This window comes from Coregonus lavaretus (assembly GCF_964263955.1).
Source record: "Coregonus lavaretus genome assembly, chromosome: 13".
Taxonomy (NCBI): domain Eukaryota; kingdom Metazoa; phylum Chordata; class Actinopteri; order Salmoniformes; family Salmonidae; genus Coregonus; species Coregonus lavaretus.
In genome coordinates, this window is record NC_140000.1 from 21,771,888 (window position 1) to 21,791,917 (window position 20,030).

Below are 20,030 nucleotides of genomic sequence, written 5' to 3' on the forward strand. Positions count from 1 at the left end.
TACAACAGATCATCAGTGGAATTCACACAAGAAGCCTTTGCCTCACAACATAGAAAACTACTTTACAGTAAGTTAATATTTGTCATTTGGGTCAAAGGTGTCAGGATGGAGAGTATGTGGCAATTATCTAAACAAAGGTGAGGATACAACAGTTCACCTGACAAGGTGAACTTCACAGCCCAACATTACACTGTTGATTTCGTGTGCATTTTACATTTACTGTACTTTTCACAGTATTTGCTGATAACGAAATCTGGAAATACTCTGGATACATTCAGTAACATAATAATAATAATAATAATAATAATGCATATTTGAGGTTGATGCAACATAAGACAAAATGCTTACAAGAGTTAGAATGAGAGGTCAAACTGGTGTCTCCAAGTGGCAACATAACTCTCCAAAGTGTGCACAGTTCCTAAGTAATTTCAACACACTTTTATGACTCAGGGAAAGAGCAGCTCTCCTAGCTGTGCCTTTGAGGAACTGAAGCAAGCAGACTTGTAGTATATATATTTTTTTGAATGCTGCCCTGAATCCCCACCATCACATTGTTCCAGCAGGATCCAGCTCTAATTTAGCACTGACATTCATAATTATTCCATAATCCAATCCAAATAATCAAATGTAATCCATGTAATAAAATAAAACCAGGTCTGTGCCCATTGTGTGGACAAAGGGAATGAATATTAATCTCCAGACAGTGTTTATTAATTTTTTGGTCTTTGTTAGCCTAAAGTCGGAATTCATTCAAATCCACATTAGGTCCGCGTTAGATCTACCTTATAGCTAGAGGAGGCTGGTGGAGGAGCTTATAGGAGGACGGGCTCATTATAATGGCTGAAATGGAATTGTGGAACGGAGTCTAATATGTGGTTTCCATATATTTTATGTGTTTGATACCGTTCCATTTTAATCCATTCCAGCCAATACAATGAGCCTGTCCTCCTATAGCTCACCCCACCAGCCTCCTCTGGTTATAGCGCGCTTGACATACAAAGGTTATTCCTGATTGAGCCAACATGCACAGCTTTTACAGTAAATGAGATTTCGCGAACGTCTGGGAAAATGCCTTTAAAAGCTGCATTGTCGGCTGCCCGACATTGTCGGCTGCCGCACTGCTCTATGAATTGAATCCCGGCATAAATCTAGTCACTTGTTTTACTTGGTCGTCAAGAGACCCCACTTTATTCTCCTGTAGATGTTGAGAAGAAGAGCAGCAGTGCCGTCTGGATCAGAGTCTGAATCTTCTGACAGCAGAGAGATGAGACTCCCCTTCAGCTCCACAGACTGACCAGGATGTGGAGGTTACCACAGCCGACAGGTAATCATGGAGCTATCTGGAGATGGTTGTTTGGGGACGGTGGACCAAATGGATTAAGCCGATTGAAAGCCCATATGTCTTGATTTTCCCTGCCTGATTGTTCATTGCATCACTGATAATATTCCTGTCAATGTTTTGATCATGACATGGATGGCGAGGATCTTTTTAACAATCATGATGACGGTTGTTGTTATCAATGTTGTGTTATCATCATGATTGTTGATTGGGACATATACTCCTACAGGTCTCCAACAGATCAGGTGGCTGACCTGCACCAAACCAGGAGTCAGATACGGAAAGTCTGTTTGACCATCCTGTGTCTGAGTGTCACACTAGGGCCATTGGTGACTTTCAGGACCAACTCAACTCAAGCTTGCTCCATTCCTCCCCCTTTCCACTCTAACTGCCCTGTTCACACTGCCAAATACACTATAACACCAGTCAAGGGTTCAACGCATCTAAGGATGTCTGCATACAAGGACCACAGGGGAAGGGGAGCCATGTGCAACATTGCCATGGTCAACAGAGACCGACCCACATCTCTGTACTGTGTGTTTTGCTGCTCTGGACAGGCCCCCCAGGGCGCTCCAGATGATGTCGTAATGCACAGCATCCACTATGGATACCCGTATGCGGCCGCAGACCTGCTTTGCCTCGAAGGACCAGGAAGGACCAGGATGCAACGCCAAGCACGTCTCTCACCACACACCTCGAGAGCCAGGACGCCCTCAACCAGACGTTTCTGACTATCCAGAACAGGGAGATGCGGTAGGAGGACTTCCCCTTTTACCTCACCGTGTGCATGTCCAGCATGTTTGGAGACTACAACAACGTCCATCAGTTTGTCAAGACCATTGAGTTTTACAAGCTCCTGGGGGTACGGAAGGTGTTCCTCTACCTCACCAGCTGTGGACCTGGAGAAGGTCCTCCAGTACTACGCAGAGGAGGGCACTCTGGAGGTGATCGACAGGCCCATCAACCACTTCCTCAAGACCTCTACTGGGTGGGAGGCCCAGGAGCTGGAAGGGGACATCCACCTCAACGGCCAGCTGACCACCATGAACGAGTAGGTACCGGTCGCAGTACCTGCTGCTGGCTGACGTTGATCAGCTCCTGGTCCCGGCCTCACACATCTCTCTGTGACCCCTCATGGAGGACCTACAGGGGCAGCACCCAGACGCAGCCGTGTTCCTGATGGAGACGCACCTCTTCCTTGCCACGGCCGGTACCACTACGCCAGACCATTCCGCACAGAGGAGGGCGCCGGAGGTGGATCTCCTGGACTACGCCTAAAGAGAGCCTGTTCAGGAGGACACCTTCCGCTCCTACAAGATGGTGGTCAACCCCCGGCTGGTGCTGCAGACAGCCATGTTTTGAGGTGACACAGAGCTATGGTGACACTGTGAGGGTTCCGTCCAATGTGTGTAAGATCATGCAGGTGAAAGAAGCTCAGAAAGGGAGCTGGACCAACGAGCAGCTGGTCCTCGATTGAAGTCTCTGGGAATTCAGAGATTATCTCATGCCCACTGTTGATTAAGTTTTACCGAAATTAGGAATACAGACAACTCCTTGTGAGCATTTAGTCAGTTAAAAGTTGGATATTGAGAATCAAAATGCGAGATTTCTGGGACTACAGGGTAAATCCATTTGAATTCAATCACTATTTGACAGCACCCCCAAAATATTCAAGAGATAAAGGTGCTCAAAGTTGACCTATTTTGCATAGCCCACCATACCATTAGACATCCATGTCTTCATTACTGGAAAAAAATTAATGGTTGAGATTTACATAATTTAAACGCTTACAAACAGGGTTGTCAAACTATTTTATATTTTCTTGAAAAAAATGTTTTCAAAAAAAGATTGTCTTTTTTTAAAATCATAAATGTTTGGCTGTGAAGTAATTGAATAACCATGTAACTGATGGTTCTGGATGAAGGAATCATTAAAATAAAATAACCATCAAAACGGTTTAAATAGGCCTACATTCACTTTAGTAACTTTAGACACCATTTTGTATACATCTGGCCCTTCATTGGACACTGTGTTAACAAACCTCCAAACGAGCTTCAATGCCATACAACACTCCTTCAGTAGCCTCCAACTGCTCTTAAACACTAGTAAAACTAAATGCATGCTCTTCAATCGAACGCTGCTGGCACCCGCCCACCCGACTAGAATCACCACTCTCGACGGGTCTGACCTAGAGTATGTGGACAACTACAAATACCTAGGTGTCTGGTTAGACTGTAAACTCTCCTTCCAGACTCACATTAAGAATCTCCAATCCAAAGTTAAATTAGAATCGGCTTCCTATTTCGCAACAAAGCCTCCTTCACTCATGCTGCCAAACATGCCCTCGTAAAACTGACTATCCTACCGATCCTTGACTTCGGCGATGTCATTTACAAAATAGCCTCCAACACTCTACTCAGCAAATTGGATGTAGTCTATCACAGTGCCATCCGTTTTGTCTCCAAAGCCCCATACACTACCCACCACTGTGACCTGTACGCTCTTGTTGGCTGGTCCTCACTACATGTTCGTCGTCAAACCCACTGGCTCCAGGCCATCTATAAATCACTGCTAGGCAAATCTCCGCCTTATCTTAGCTCATTGGTCACCATAGCAGCACCCACCCGTAGTCTGCGCTCCAGCAGGTATATCTCACTGGTCATTCCCAAAGCCAACACCTCCTTTGGCCGCCATTCCTTCCAGTTCTCTGCTGCCAATGACTGGAACGAATTGCAAAAATCTCTGAAGCTGGAGACTCTTATCTCCCTCACTAACTTTAAGCATCAGTTGTCAGAGCACCTTACCGATCACTGCACCTGTACACAGCCCATCTGAAATTAGCCCACCCAACTACCTCATCCCTATATTGTTATTTATTTTGCTCTTTTGCACCCCAGTATCTCTATTTGCACATAATCTCTTGCACATCTAGCATTCCAGTGTTAATACTAATTGTAATTATTTTGCACTATAGCCTATTTATTGCCTTACCTCCATAACTTGCTACATTTGCACACACTGTATATATATTTTCTGTTGTATTTTTTGACTATGTTTTTTTACCCCATATGTAACTCTGTGTTGTTGTTTTTATCGCACTGCTTTGCTTTATCTTGGCCAGGTCGCAGTTGTAAATGAGAACTTGTTCTCAACTGGCTTACCTGGTTAAATAAAGGTGAAATAAAAATAAATAAAATCAAAGTTAAAAAAAGTTTAATTAACTTTATTTTAATGTAGATTAACTTTACCTAATAGTGTTTACTAATGTTTATAAGCAATTGTTTTTCTAACTTAGTCTGTCTATTAAACATTCTACATTTCCTCCTCTTTCCAACTGTCCTTTGATACTTGAGCAGCTCCCCTAGATGCTGGAGGGGTGTAGAGTGCTATAGGCTATGGTACTTCAGTAAACAAATGGGTGGACTTTCTTTTATACAATGCACGTTTTCATTGCTTGCTAGTAAATCAATCAATTGGTCTTCTTTTAAAAACAGGTTGGATGTGTCCAACTATTCATTAATTATTCAACAGCAGTCAACAACTTTGTTCTGGATCTGAGGCCTTTAATGTGTTAATGTATCAAATGGACAATGCACCAATCCTCTCCAACCTGGTATGGTATAATTTTATATGGAATCTTGTCTAAATGTATAGGCTAATTAACATTGATCGGACTGGTCCTGGCTGATATGCCGCCCTAGACAAGACAAAAAAAATTGCCGCCCTCCTAGTGTTGGCCCGCAATGCACTTTTATGAATGCCCATGTGGTAGCCTACCGTTTGTAAAACAGGCAATTTACCATTGATCCCTGTCATTTGGTTACATTAATTTCTGTTGATGCATGTATTAATTACAGTAATTTACTGTTCTCATTCTCGGAGTGGAAACGTTGTTTGCAGAGTTCACAACCTTTCAAACCATAATTTACGTGCTCCATGAGAGCAATGGGCATGTGTCTGGTTTCACTGTCCTGTTGACGGAGCGCGTGCGCCTGAGCATGCATACCGTACGTTTCAACCAGAAGCGATGCCTCTGCTTGACAACTCTTCGCTACAAAAGATTGGCCTCTTCGTGGGCGTAGGCGTGAACCTATTCAAGTAAGTAAGTAAATACATTTAGAAAATGTTTTTAAAATATGTATTATTATCTAGCTAGCTCGCTAGCTTCAGCAGGCCACTGTGTGTAGGCTAATGAGCTGCTTGTTAGCTAGTTAGCCAACTTTACATACTACAACTAGTTAAGGCCATATTAGCTTGTTATCTTGATGTAGGCCTATTGATCATTGTAAATTAAAAACTCATGCTCCAATTGCATTTGTAGATAACAGCAATGGAAGAGGAATACCTGGGATAGGATAAAGAAATCCTTCTACCCCCCCTTACAAAAAAAAAAAAAAAAAACATATTGTAAAGTGGTTATCCCACTGGCTATAAGGTGAATGCACCAATTTGTTAGTTGCTCTGGATAAGAGTGTCTGCTAAATTATGTAAATGTAAGAGGGTGAATGGATTTTCCGCTCCAGCTATCAGAAATGGGAGTAGGTGTACTAGTTAGATAGGGCAGGTTGTGGGATGACATTATGCAAATATTCTCCAGTTTTAGTCCCTGGAGAGGAAAACTGTAAACTGGTGGTTTTGATTGACAGGTGCTTTTACAGTGGTGTTGTATGTGAGTTTGCTGATTCTCTAGAGGCCTATATGTCCATTCAGAAAGTTTCCTAAAGTAGCCTGTCTGGACTCCATCTCTTTAATAAATAAATAAAATAATATAATAATAATAATAATAATAATAATAATAATAATACGCCATTTAGCAGACGCTTTTATCCAAAGCGACTTACAGTCATGTGTGCATACATTTTTACGTAAAATCAAACTGTCCTGTCATGATTTAATCTCGTAAAAGGCCTATTTTCAGTAGCTTAGGTTACATTATTTCTCTCATTACAGCGTCCTCTTTTTGAAGAACATATGCCAATGCCATCGAATGACTGCAGCAGCAGGGTTTGTGACTGTATGTGAATACTTTGTTTAATGGTTTTGTGCGTTGAAATAGGATCTGTTTAAAAAAAATGTATATGCAGAAAAGCCAAGAGACAAGGACAAGGTAGGCATATATCAGTGGAGGCTGGTGGGAGGAGCTTTAGAAGGACGGGCTCACTAATGTCTGGAATGGTATAAATGGAACCGTATCAAACATGAAACCATATGTTTGACTCCATTCCATAGATTCCATTCCAGACATTACAATGAGCCAGTCCTCCTATAGCTCCTCCCACCAGCCTCCTCTGGCATTTCTTTATTTTGACTCTGTTAATGTTGTGCCAATATGAAAAAGCGACAGATCCTCTCCAACCTGGCATTTCTTAATTTGTTGATTAATATATGTAATAATCGGAATAATGAAATGCCATGAAAAATAACGAAGTGTAATTACTTGTTTCAAAATGGTTTTATTAAGAAGCATATCAATGTTAACAAGTGTACAAACAGCGTTGTGACCCCCCTGAACGGTTATGTCGGTGACCATGTACATTGACCTGGACAATTACCATAACCTCAAATTCCAAGATCACCACAGTCCAAGTAAAATGTAAATAAGCTACAATTTGTGTAAAGTCCCATTTTTTTTCATATTCACATATGTTCTAACTTAGACCCTATTTTACATGATCTGAGGTTTTTGTGTTGTGCCCACCATCGGTTGAGACACAACATGCTCTTGAATACAGGGTGGGTGTCATGTTTGGCTGATAATTGTAGTAATATAAAAAATAAAAAAAGACTTAAACTTTCAAATGGTACCACAAAGATGGTTGGAGGTCCACACAGATAATGTTGACTTCATTGGGAATATGTTGCCTTAAATGATACTGTCAATCCTCCATAAGAAACACATTGAAATCATAGAAATATAGATAATAGAATAGACATGACCATTTAAGTTGAGATTCGATGGTGGGTGGACCGGCGGCCATCTTTGTGGTAGTAATTAGAAGTTAAAATTTTTATTCAATTTACATTTCAATGGTGTACCCACTGTACCAACTACATTGTAGTGGTCTGAAGGGATAGGTCCAGTCTATGAATTGTATTTCTATGATTAAAATGTAATCCACGCTGTACTTAAGAGCATGTTGTGTCTCAACTGACAGTGGGCACAATGCAAAAACCTCAGATGATGTAAAGTAGGGTCTAAGCTACAACATACGTGAATATGAAGAAAAATCTGAGTTTACTTGTTTAGATAATTTACGTTATTTTATTATTATCTAGACATTTTTAAATAGTTTGACAACCCTGTTTGTAAGCTTTTAAATGATATCAAACTCAACAGTTTCTTTTCCAGTGATGAAGACATCATGGTAGCTCAGTTGGTAGAGCATTGCGCTTGCAACGCCAGGGTTGTGGGTTCATTTCCCACGGGGGGCCAGTATGCACTCAATGAGAACCTTTATCTACTGAATGTTTTGTCATTCAGGTCAAAAAAAAGTACTTTCTGACCACTTCTTCCATGGGCAAACATGTATGGACATTTTTGTTTAAATCAAAAGGGATGCTGTCAAAAAATTATTGACTTGAAATGGATTTACCCTAGTTTCTATTTGCATTGAGGTCAAAGGTGACCAACGCCATGATAACATGCACAGTAGTACTGTAGATACTTTATTTTTTATTTTTATAAAACCATTTTTAATAATCAATGATGTGTAGTTTTGGAAGGATGTCTTAGTTGATCCATTTTTAGATTTTGTCAGTCAAATTATTGTGCAGTTAATCAAATCTGGTTAGTGGTGGACTCATCATGTATATTATTAGGTATTATAGGTAGGCATCGTGGGCTGTTGTGGGTAGTTGTTGTATGTAGTTATTGTAGGTTACTTTTGTATTCGGCGGTGCCGGGTGTAGCACGAAGCTAGCTAGCTAACTCACCTCCTGAACTAGCTGGCGAGTAGCTATTAGCAACGGTAGCTACTAAATACAATATCCTTTTAGCCAGCTACATTTGTTCGCAGCGACGCCGTTTTTCAAACAAAGTCAACACAGCAGCCATTGCTAGCTAGCCAACACTACCAGCTAGCTGTACTGTAGTAGCTAAATACAATATCTTTGTGCTAGCTAGCCAACGTTTAATTATTGCTGCGTTATGAAAGAACTAGACACGGACACGAATTATCTGTTTAGTGTGTTAACACACTATTGGTAGTTTGTTGTAACCAAGTATTGGTGCTAAACTGTGTGTTATTGGATGCTAGCATGCTAGTTAGCTATGGCGTCATAGTTAGCTAGCTGAATAAGTAAGTTGAGTCTATTCCTTGAAACATTGAACCGCTGTAGTTTACAACAATTCTAATTTCTAAAGTGGAAGTTGGGAGAGTTTTATTCGGGTGGTTCAGTGAAACAATTATAGTTTCTGAGGTGGAAGTTGGGAGAGTTATATTTTTTTTGGTGAGGGAGGCCCTGCTCTCTCCTTTCCCAGATGTTTAGTTCATTTCATTCCGATCTCCTCTGCATTATTGTAGCCATCTGCTACAGCCTGTCAACTATGCCTCTGCCTATCCCTGTTCTCTCCTCTCCGCACAGGCTACACAAACGCCTCACACCGCGTGGCTGCTGCCTCTCTAACCTGGTGGTCCCTGCACGCTCCACACACCTGGAGTTCCAGGTCTCAGGCAGCCTCTGGAACTGCCGTTCTGCTGCCAACAAGGCTGACTTCATCCCAGCCTATGCTACCCTCCAGTCCCTCGACTTCCTGGCGCTGACGGAAACATGGATTACCACTGAAAACACTGCTACTCCTACTGCTCTCTCCTCGTCTAACCATGTGTTCTCGCATACCCCGAGAGCATCTGGTCAGAGGGGTGGTGGCACAGGAATCCTCATCTCTCCCAAGTGGTCATTCTCAATTTTTCCCCTAACCCATCTGTCTATCTCCTCATTTGAATTCCACGCTGTCACAGTCACTAGCCCATTTAAGCTTAATATCCTTGTCATCTATCGCCCTCCAGGTTCCCTTGGAGAGTTCATCAATGAGCTTGACGCCTTGATAAGTTCCTTTCCTGAGGATGGCTCACCCTTCACAGTTTTGGGGGATTTCAACCTCCCTACGTCTACATTTGACTCATTTCTCTCTGCCTCCTTCTTTCCACTCCTCTCCTCTTTTGACCTCACCCTCTCACCGTCCCCCCCTACTCACAAGGCAGGCAATACGCTTGACTTCATCTTTACTAGATGTTGCTCTTCTACTAATCTCACTGCAACTCCCCTCCATGTCTCCGACCACTACTTTGTATCCTTTTCTCTCTCGCTCTCCTCCAACACTACTCACTCTGCCCCTACACAGATGGTAACGCGCCGCCGCAACCTTCGCTCTCTCTCTCCCACTACTCTCTCCTCTTCCATCCTATCATCTCTTCCCTCTGCTCAATCCTTCTCCCTCCAATCTCCTGATTCTGCCTCCTCAACCCTCCTCTCCTCCCTTTCTGCATCCTTTGACTCCCTGTGTCCCCTATCCTCCCGGCCAGCTCGGTCCTCCCCTCCAGCTCCGTGGCTTGATGACTCATTGCGAGCTCACAGAACAGAGCTCCGGGCAGCTGAGCGGAAATGGAAGAAAACTAAACTCCCTGCCGACCTGGCATCTTTTCACTCCCTCCTCTCTACATTTTCTTCATCTGTTTCTGCTGCTAAGGCCACTTTCTACCACTCTAAATTCCAAGCATCTGCCTCTAACCCTAGGAAGCTCTTTGCCACATTCTCCTCACTGCTGAATCCTCCCCCCCCCCTCCCCCCCTCCTCCCTCTCTGTGGATGACTTCGTCAACCACTTTGAAAAGAAGGTTGACGACATCCGATCCTCGTTTGTTAAGTCTAATGACACTGCTGGTCCTGCTCACACTGCCCTACCCTATGCTTTGACTTCTTTCTCCCCTCTCTCTCCAGATAAAATATTGCGACTAGTGACTGCAGGCCGCCCAACAACCTGCCCGCTTGACCCCATCCCCTCCTCTCTTCTCCAGACCATCTCCGGTGACCTTCTCCCCTACCTCACCTCGCTGATCAACTCATCCTTGACCGCTGGCTATGTCCCTTCCGTCTTCAAGAGAGCGAGAGTTGCACCCCTTCTCAAAAAACCAACACTCGATCCCACTGATTTCAACAACTACAGACCAGTATCCCTTCTTTCTTTTCTTTCCAAAACTATTGAGCGTGCCGTCTTTAGCCAACTCTCTTGCTATCTCTCTCAGAATGACCTTCTTGATCCAAACCAGTCAGGTTTCAGGACTGGTCATTCAACTGAGACTGCTCTTCTCTGTGTCACAGAGGCTCTCCGCACTGCTAAAGCTAACTCTCTCTCCTCTGCTCTTGTCCTTCTAGACCTGTCTGCTGCCTTTGATACTGTGAACCATCAGATCCTCCTCTCCACCCTCTCCAGGCTGGGCATCTCCGGCGCGGCTCACTCCTGGATTGCGTCCTACCTGACCGGTCGCTCCTACCAAGTGGCGTGGCGAGAAGCTGTCTCCGCACCACGTGCTCTCACCACTGGTGTCCCCCAGAGCTCAGTTCTAGGCCCTCTCCTTTTCTCCCTATACACCAAGTCACTTGGCTCTGTCATATCCTCACATGGCCTCTCCTATCATTGCTACGCTGACGATACACAACTAATCTTCTCCTTTCCCCCTTCTGATAACCAGGTGGCGAATCGCATCTCTGCATGTCTGGCAGACATATCAGTATGGATGACGGATCACCACCTCAAGCTGAACCCTGGCAAGACGGAGCTGCTCTTCCTCCCGGGGAAGGACTGCCCGTTCCATGATCTCGCCATCACGGTTGACAACTCCGTTGTGTCCTCCTCCCAGAGTGCGAAGAGCCTTGGCGTGACCCTGGACAACACCCTGTCGTTCTCCGCTAACATCAAGGCGGTGACCCGATCCTGCAGGTTCATGCTCTACAACATTCGGAGAGTACGACCCTGCCTTACACAGGAAGCGGCACAGGTCCTAATCCAGGCACTTGTCATCTCCCGTCTGGATTATTGCAACTCGCTGTTGGCTGGGCTCCCTGCCTGTGCCATTAAACCCCTACAACTCATCCAGAATGCCGCAGCCCGTCTGGTGTTCAACCTTCCCAAGTTCTCTCACGTCACCCCCCTCCTCCGCACACTCCACTGGCTTCCAGTTGAAGCTCGCATCCGTTACAAGACCATGGTGCTTGCCTATGGAGCAGTGAGGGGAACGGCACCTCCGTACCTTCAGGCTCTGATCAGTCCCTACACCCAAACGAGGGCATTGCGTTCATCCACCTCTGGCCTGCTGGCTCCCCTTTCTCTGCGGAAGCACAGTTCCCGCTCAGCCCAGTCAAAACTGTTCGCTGCTCTGGCACCCCAATGGTGGAACAAGCTCCCTCACGACGCCAGGACAGCGGAGTCACTCACCACCTTCCGGAGACATTTGAAACCCCACCTCTTTAAGGAATACCTGGGATAGGATAAAGTAATCCTTCTACCCCCCCCCCCCCCAAAAAAAAATATAAAAAAAATATTAAAAAAATAATTTGTAAAGTGGTTATCCCACTGGCTATAGGGTGAATGCACCAATTTGTAAGTCGCTCTGGATAAGAGCGTCTGCTAAATGACGTAAATGTGCCCTTGAGCAAGGCACTTAACCCTAATTGCTCCTGTAAGTCGCTCTGGATAAGAGCGTCTGCTAAATGACTAAAATGTAAATGTAAATGTACTGTAGCAACTAAATCACATTTTATAGATGAATGCCCTTAATCACACCTAACAATATTTATCTAAATGACCCTTTCCTTTCATCGTTGTTTGTCAATAAACATTAAATGGTTCCAATAAAAACTTTCACGACAGTTTTGACTATGAAGTTCATCTTTCTTTATATATCTGCATCAATACTGTATCACATGTAATCTGCAAAATTTTAACCTGGATGACAAATACATGTTCAATCTGTTTTAACATTGAATCCCTATCTTATCAATATTCTCTTGTCATGGTTGTCTATGGACTGGGAGGAGTTGGTCTCCTAATGGCTCTGGAGCTATCCCATCATTCCCTACTGTGGTATGTCTACTCTGGTCAGTGAAGAGCCTCTCTAATAAGCAGCTACTTATAGTCAGACTCACTGGAGCCACAGACTCACTGGAGCCACAGTCTGGAGGTAAACAAAACCATTATTTGTCCTTATTACAAGCCACACACACACAAATGTTTCCAACATGATATATTTATGCCAGCCTTAGCCTAATAAATCACACACAGCTGTCTATATGTATTGTGCTTCACCAGGACAGAAATTGTCCTGTTACCAAACTCCAGCTGCACTGCTAGCCTAAACAATGAAACTCTATTATTCTCTCTCAGCTCTATTTCGTCTTCTCTCCATTCTTTTTCCATTTACTGTTTTTATCCTATATTTCCTTTCCAGATAACAATAATCTGTAACTGCTATAATAAAAATCATAACCTTAATTGAATGTCATTGACAAACGTTGCTAGAAAATATATCTGGGTCTAAGCTGTTCTCTCATTTTAACTCATTCAAGCACTAATTTCAGAATGTCTTGGTTATTTTTCACCATGTTCCCCCCCCCCTTAATGACAGGGGAGTGAACATACAGGATTTCAACCTGACATAATTGCCTCTACCTCAAAGCAAACTGGTCCAGGGCGTATGTGATAATGACGTCATCATTCTTTGAAAGACTAACTAGCTACACTCTCAGGCCTGCACAGCAACCAAGACAGCTAGTTCGTTAGCTATCTTATTTATTTGTTGTGACAGGGGTATCTGACACATTAGCTACATGTTGACATAAATAGGTCATTATCAACTTAGCTAGCTAACGTAACTGTAAACAAAGGCGATTGTCATGGCTGACACAGCTAACTATCTTTACTTGATGCGTCAGGCTAATAACTGTCTACGCATGCTGGATGGTTATGATTATATTCCGTAATCCTTGTTTGGTTTACTTCCGATATCAGCCGCCTTGGGGTGCTCTGTTGCTCCACTCCCCACCCGTCTCACCTGCCTCACCGAAGGGCTGAACTGGAACTCCCCTGCCTCTTTCAGATCCAGCCAGATCATTGGCATACGGGGGACCGCCTCCATCGCGGCCAGCGATTGCACCGAGCCTGAGTTAGAGTGACTTCTCTTTAAATATCACTTCAGCAGTTTTGAATTCAGTGGATTTCTAGCTATATTGTTTCTTAAAAATCCCCAAACAACTGTGTCATGTCTCCTTTACACTTCAACAGGAAACGATGGCTGCTAAGGGACGTGACGCCAGAAGGAATGTTCCAGTGCGCAAATGTTTATGGGAAATGTAGTTCACTATATTAGATCAGACTCGTTTCACCAAAGAGGTTTACATTTGAAACAATATCTAGCTATATTCAATATCTTTGGTAAGGCAATAACTAGATTACAGAATAGTATATTTTATGTAAAGTGATACTAATGTATCTTATCATGTTTGAGCGTGGAAACATTTCTGGAACATTATTGCTGCACACTACATACTATTTCCACTTCCGGTGTGCCTAGCCGCCATATTTGATTCTGCAAAAAATATAAATATTATGATATTTGTTTAGCTGTCTAGCAAAGTTACGAAAGTGTTCTAAACACATATTCGGCGTCAGAAATTAGAAGAGTTGCACTTTTAGTTAACGACTAGCTAAGGTAAGCAACACTTGAAAACCTAATCCATAGTTAGCTGTAGCTAACTATCAACAAACCGTGTCAAAGCTATGCTAACTTAGCTAGCCATAACGTTAAGCTAACCAGCTAGCTACTTGTAAAACTAAGTAATTGACATTGTTAGCCGTCTATCTAGCTAGCTATCTTGAAATTTAGCTAAATACCCCAAACGCCAACGCGAAATACTATTAAGATGTTATTGATTATGTGTCGGGGATATGCTATTTTTTAAGTATTGTGAAAATCAAAGCCGAAGCCATCTTCAGTTCTGAATGCTATTACTAGTAACTAGCTAGCTAGCAATAACAGTGCGGATGTGGAAGTAGCCAGATTTGGTGCCCACTTCTTTGGCATCCGTAGAGTTTCATATTCGACTTCCACCGGAACATAACACCAACCAAGTATTATCAAAGCTTATATTGTTGATTGTTACATTTTTAGATGTGTTACTAGCTAACGAGAAAAGTTCAAGCCCAGCTAATTGAACTGTGCTTCTTCAGCTAGCCTGTGACACTGTATTTGAGCAAAATACATCATTTCACTTTTGCCAACTAGGTTCTTATTGCTGCCACAATTTCCCATGGGTTCTGACTACGATTGCTTCAAATTCACACAAACTGAATATTTCCTAGTACTGCAACTTTTCCTTCAATACAACCATGAACATTACACCAATGAGGCAACATGTTTCGTAGAGCATAAACAATGCTATTTTGGCAACGAAAACTTTTCTCTAGAGACTTTTTAGCAGTGCCTGGCTTGTATTCACTCAGGGGGTTTGTCTTATTGTTTTGACACTTACTCAAAAGCACTCTTTCTGTCTCCCAGTAGATGTCACTGGTGGACCTTGGGAAGCGGCTGCTGGAGGCTGCGCGGGCAGGGCTGGATGATGATGTCAGGACCCTCATGGTCAATGGCGCTCCCTTCACCACTGACTGGGTAAGGGTCTCCCTGTAGGGATACTCACATCTACACAATTTCTGATTACACACTCTCACACCTCATGTAGCCTAACACAGAGATATTGTTCCTCAGATCTCTTGCGGTACATCACAAATCTACCTATGTTGCAGGGCTGGCTTCTTTCACACAATCCAGACAGTGTTGTAGGGACTGGGTCCTCATAAATCAAACTGTGTGTTCTAGCTAGGGACGTCCCCGCTCCATCTAGCGGCTCAGTACGGACACCACTCCACGGCTGAGGTGCTTCTCCGAGCAGGCGTTAGCAGGGATGCCCGGACCAAAGTGGACAGGACCCCACTCCACATGGCGGCCACAGAGGGCCACTCCAATATAGTGGAGCTGCTAGTCAGTGTAAGGGCAACCAAATGTAAAGCTGACAGTATTCAGCTGTTTATATGAAAAACATAATAGTTTTAGTAAAGTGACTGAAAAACAAATGTTATTTTATGTGCCATGTTGAATGTTCACCACCCACACTTTGGAATCTAGGCTACCCGTCTCACTTTCCTGTCTCTTTTCCACCACTGGGGGGCGTGCTGTGCTTCCTGGCAGAGCGGAGCAGACATCAATGCTAAGGACATGCTGAAGATGACAGCCCTGCACTGGGCGGCCCAGCACGGTCACAGAGAGGTGGCAGAACTGCTGCTCAAATATGGAGCAGACGTCCACTCCCTCAGCAAGTTTGACAAGACGCCCTTTGACATCGCCATGGACACCAGCAACACTGAGCTCATGATACTGTTACAGGTGAAGGGACTGTGTGTGTTTTGTATTTATATGTCTCTGATGTTCATTTGTTTTCACAAACATGCCCTCATGTCTGTCTAAGAACATGCAAGGGAAGTGAACACAGAAATAATAAGAAAAATCTAAACACATGCAAGTATGTGTTCTTATCACTGGTTTATGTAATACGTGTTGAGGCCCTGAAGATTAAACTGTTGCCCATTATGTGGGAGGAACTGTATCTGTGTTCTTGTGTTTTGTGTATGTACACAGGATGGCATGCAGAACCAAGTGAACATGAACCCAGAGCCCCAGTTCATCATCTCCTCTGCTGGAGTCGTGAACCTCTCTGACCTCGTCAACACCACCGCCAAGTCAGGTATGGGCAACTGGAGCACAGGTTACAGTAAGTTAGGTACAAATTAAGTAGACATTTATAATTGATATAAATGGGGAACCTTAGTAACACCTGACCTCACCCAAGACAATTCTAAATGGGATGGCTTGATTGAGATTGAGGTTTTGCATTGTTTTATTATTCCAGGAGAATCTGTCTCTACCACCTCAGTCCTGGCAACACTGGCAGCCCTGGCAGAAGCCTCCGGTCCCATGGGTAACAATGCAGGTAAGTGATGTCTATGCATAACCATGAGGATAACACTACACATTACTCTGATGAGCTACTCATGTTACAATTAATAGTACTTTCATCATATTCTATAAAATGATGATACCTCTCTGTGCGTTAGGGCAAACTCAGATCTGTATGACAGTTCTTAGAGTTACTTACCATTGCAGTCTATCTTTCCCACAGGCAAATCTGAGGATGCGATCGCTGCAGATTCTGTGGACTCTGCCATTCAGCATGTAGTGGGCGATGGAGGTCAGAGGGTCATCACCATAGTGACGGACCAACACGGCAACCTGCAGCCAGCGGGCCTTGGGCAGCAGTTCTTTGTCACTATGCAGGGGCAGCAAAGTAAGTAGGAAACCACAGCCATATATAGCCATTTATACACTCAGTGGCCAGTTTATTAGGCACGCCACCCTGTTCACGAAAATGGTTCGTTCCTACAGACAGTGTGGCTGTGGCTTGCTATAAAAAGCAGGCAGTCAGGCATCGAGGCATTCAGTTACTGTTCGATTGACTGTTGACTGAATGGGCATAACGAGTGACCTATGCTACTTTGAGCGTGGTATGATCGTCGGTGTCAGGCTCACTGGTTCCAGTATCTCAGAAATGGCGGGCTTCCTGGACTTTTCACACGTGACAGTGTCTAGGGTTTACAGAGAATAGTGCGACAAACAAAAAACATCCAGTCAGCGGCAGTCCTGTGGGCAAAAACTCATTGATGAGAGAGGTCGAAGGAGAATGGCAAGAATCGTGCAAGCTAACAGGTGGGCCACAAACGGTGCAGTACAACAGTGGTGTGCAGAACAGCATCTCGGAACGCACAACTCATCGATCCTTGTCATGGATGGGCTATTGCAGCAGACGACCACACCGGGTTCCACTCCTATCAGCTAAAAACAAGAAGAAGTGGCTCCAGTGGGCACGCGATTACCAAAACTGGACAATTGAGGAGTGAAAAAACATTGCATGGTCCGACCAATCCCGTTTCCTGTTGCGTCATGCTGATGGCAGAGTCAGGATTTAGCATAAGCAGCATGAGTCCATGAGCCTCATCCTGCCTGGTGTCAACGGTACAGGCTGATGGCGGTGGTGTAATGGTGTGGGGAATGTTTTCCTGGCACACGTTAGGTCCCTTGATACCAATTGAGCAATATTTGAACGCCACACCTTGTAGAATCCATGCCCTGAAGAATTCACTGTTCTGGAGGCAAAGGGGTGTCAGACCCGGTACTAGAAGGGTGTACCTAATAAACTGGCCACTGTGTGTATGTTTATTTACTTGACATTGTGCTCATGTCAGCCTTTTTCAAGACATTACAATGAATGCATTCATCAGTTTGTTGTGTTTTGTTTCTGTAGTGGTGGCAGTCCCTGCTGGTCAGATCACAGAGGAGGTGGTGGAACAGGAGCCTTATCCCTCTCCGGCACGCAAGAGGAGAATAGAGGCTGCAGCCATCCTAACCAGACCCAAAGACAAGGTCAGCAAAGGTCGCCATATTTGTTGCTTGGCATAATATTCTGAAATATTTTCTCTCTTGTTACTGTATGTGTCCATTGTTCTCAGAAAGCGAAGTCAGGGGACAGCAGTCGGGAGCAGCTCCAGAAGCAGCTGCAGGAGGCCAACCGGAAGGCCCAGGAGTACCGCACACAGCTCCTACAGAAGGAGCAGGAGGCTGAGCAATACCGCCTCCGACTAGAGGAGGCCATAGAGCAACAACAGAGCAACAATACTACCAATGCTATTGGTTCTACCAGCATAGGTGTCCAGGAGGGAGAGGAGGAGGTGATCCAAATGGAAAAACAACCAGAGACCGAGGAGAGAGTTGTAGAGGAGGACAAAGTGGAAGGGGAGGAGGACGTCCCACTTCGAGGAGACGCCATTCTGGTTAAAGTGGAGGAGGAGCTGGATTCAGGGGAGGGAGAACAGATAACAGTGGATGAGACCGAGGAAACGGAGAAGGCTTCAACTAAGGTCACAACAACCCCCAAAAGGGGGAGAGGGAGGGGACGAGGACGTGGAAGGAGGCGGTAGTCAAGTGTCCCTCTGTTCTCTTGGTGTTATCTCATGATATGTCTTGTTTTATGCTTTTATATTAATATTAACGGTTATTACTTGTTTATTTTAGAACAATAACGTTGTGCTTGTATTTGTAACTAGGTTTTGAGATTATTTTATTTACTTGCAATACTTTTGATGAATAAGCCATTGGCGAGCACTTGTAAGCTAATGCTGAGCCCTGTGGGAGGAGTTAAGGATGCAAATTTCTCCACAGTGTCCAAACCATTCTGTGAATTTAGAGAAAGTAAGAAAAGGTATGTTTGCATAGGATTGTGTAAATACTGCAATGTGGGTTTGATTGCACTGTGCGTTCATTCTCCTAAGAATAAGCTTTCTAACACATTATAATATAGGATGTTCAATTCACAGCATTTCCGGTTCATGTCTTCAGCGTCATGTTTAAAATAGTACAATCAAGTTAGCTCAAGTGTATAGTACTAACTGAGCAAATGTATCAGATTCTTTAGAAAAGGTTTTCCAAGGCTGGCTAAGTTGTTGTTATTTGCGTACCTGTACAGTGGGGGAAAAAAGTATTTAGTCAGCCACCAATTGTGCAAGTTCTCCCACTTAAAAAGATGAGAGAGGCCTGTAATTTTCATCATAGGTACACGTCAACTATGACAGACAAATTTAGAAAAAGAAATCCAGAAAATCACATTGTAGAATTTTTTATGAATTTATTTGCAAATTATGGTGGAAAATAAGTATTTGGTCACCTACAAACAAGCAAGATTTCTGGCTCTCACAGACCTGTAACTTCTTCTTTAAGAGGCTCCTCTGTCCTCCACTTGTTACCTGTATTAATGGCACCTGTTTGAACTTGTTATCAGTATAAAAGACACCTGTCCACAACCTCAAACAGTCACACTCCAAACTCCACTATGGCCAAGACCAAAGAGCTGTCAAAGGACACCAGAAACAAAATTGTAGACCTGCACCAGGCTGGGAAGACTGAATCTGCAATAGGTAAGCAGCTTGGTTTGAAGAAATCAACAGTGGGAGCAATTATTAGGAAATGGAAGACATACAAGACCACTGATAATCTCCCTCGATCTGGGGCTCCACGCAAGATCTCACCCCGTGGGGTCAAAATGATCACAAGAACGGTGAGCAAAAATCCCAGAACCACACGGGGGGACCTAGTGAATGACCTGCAGAGAGCTGGGACCAAAGTAACAAAGCCTACCATCAGTAACACACTACGCTGCCAGGGACTCAAATCCTGCAGTGCCAGACGTGTCCCCCTGCTTAAGCCAGTACATGTCCAGGCCCGTCTGAAGTTTGCTAGAGTGCATTTGGATGATCCAGAAGAGGATTGGGAGAATGTCAGATGAAACCAAAATATAACTTTTTGGTAAAAACTCAACTCGTCGTGTTTGGAGGACAAAGAATGCTGAGTTGCATCCAAAGAACACCATACCTACTGTGATGCATGGGGGTGGAAACATCATGCTTTGGGGCTGTTTTTCTGCAAAGGGACCAGGACGACTGATCCGTGTAAAGGAAAGAATGAATGGGGCCATGTATCGTGAGATTTTGAGTGAAAACCTCCTTCCATCAGCAAGGGCATTGAAGATTAAACGTG

General features: G+C 43.9%; 2 protein-coding genes across 3 annotated transcripts in view; one reads left to right on the forward strand and one right to left on the reverse strand.

Annotated features, from left to right (window-relative positions):
- LOC311140563 (tyrosine-protein phosphatase non-receptor type 23-like) overlaps positions 1–13,795 on the reverse strand; it is a 33,023-nt gene extending 19,228 nt beyond the window's left edge. The window contains exon 1 of the mRNA XM_084175679.1: positions 13,389–13,795. Coding sequence (XP_084031805.1) covers positions 13,389–13,472 — 84 coding nt within the window. The 5' untranslated portion in view covers positions 13,473–13,795. The remainder of the gene's footprint in view (positions 1–13,388) is intronic.
- Positions 13,796–13,822: 27 nt separating this feature from the next.
- On the forward strand, positions 13,823–18,418 carry LOC311140565 (GA-binding protein subunit beta-1-like; the record flags this gene model as incomplete). Of its 2 annotated transcripts, none has more annotated exons than XM_084175680.1 (9): positions 13,823–14,045; positions 14,895–15,002; positions 15,210–15,377; positions 15,516–15,773; positions 16,026–16,131; positions 16,297–16,377; positions 16,567–16,731; positions 17,746–17,864; positions 17,951–18,418. In XM_084175680.1, the coding sequence occupies exons 2-9, from the start codon at positions 14,895–14,897 to the stop codon at positions 18,416–18,418; spliced, it is 1,473 nt and encodes a 490-aa protein (XP_084031806.1). In that variant the 5' UTR covers positions 13,823–14,045. The 2 variants fall into 2 exon arrangements, with proteins under 2 accessions (XP_084031806.1, XP_084031807.1); XM_084175681.1 differs by having other exon boundaries at positions 13,826–14,045; positions 15,579–15,773.
- Positions 18,419–20,030: the final 1,612 nt, after the last annotated feature.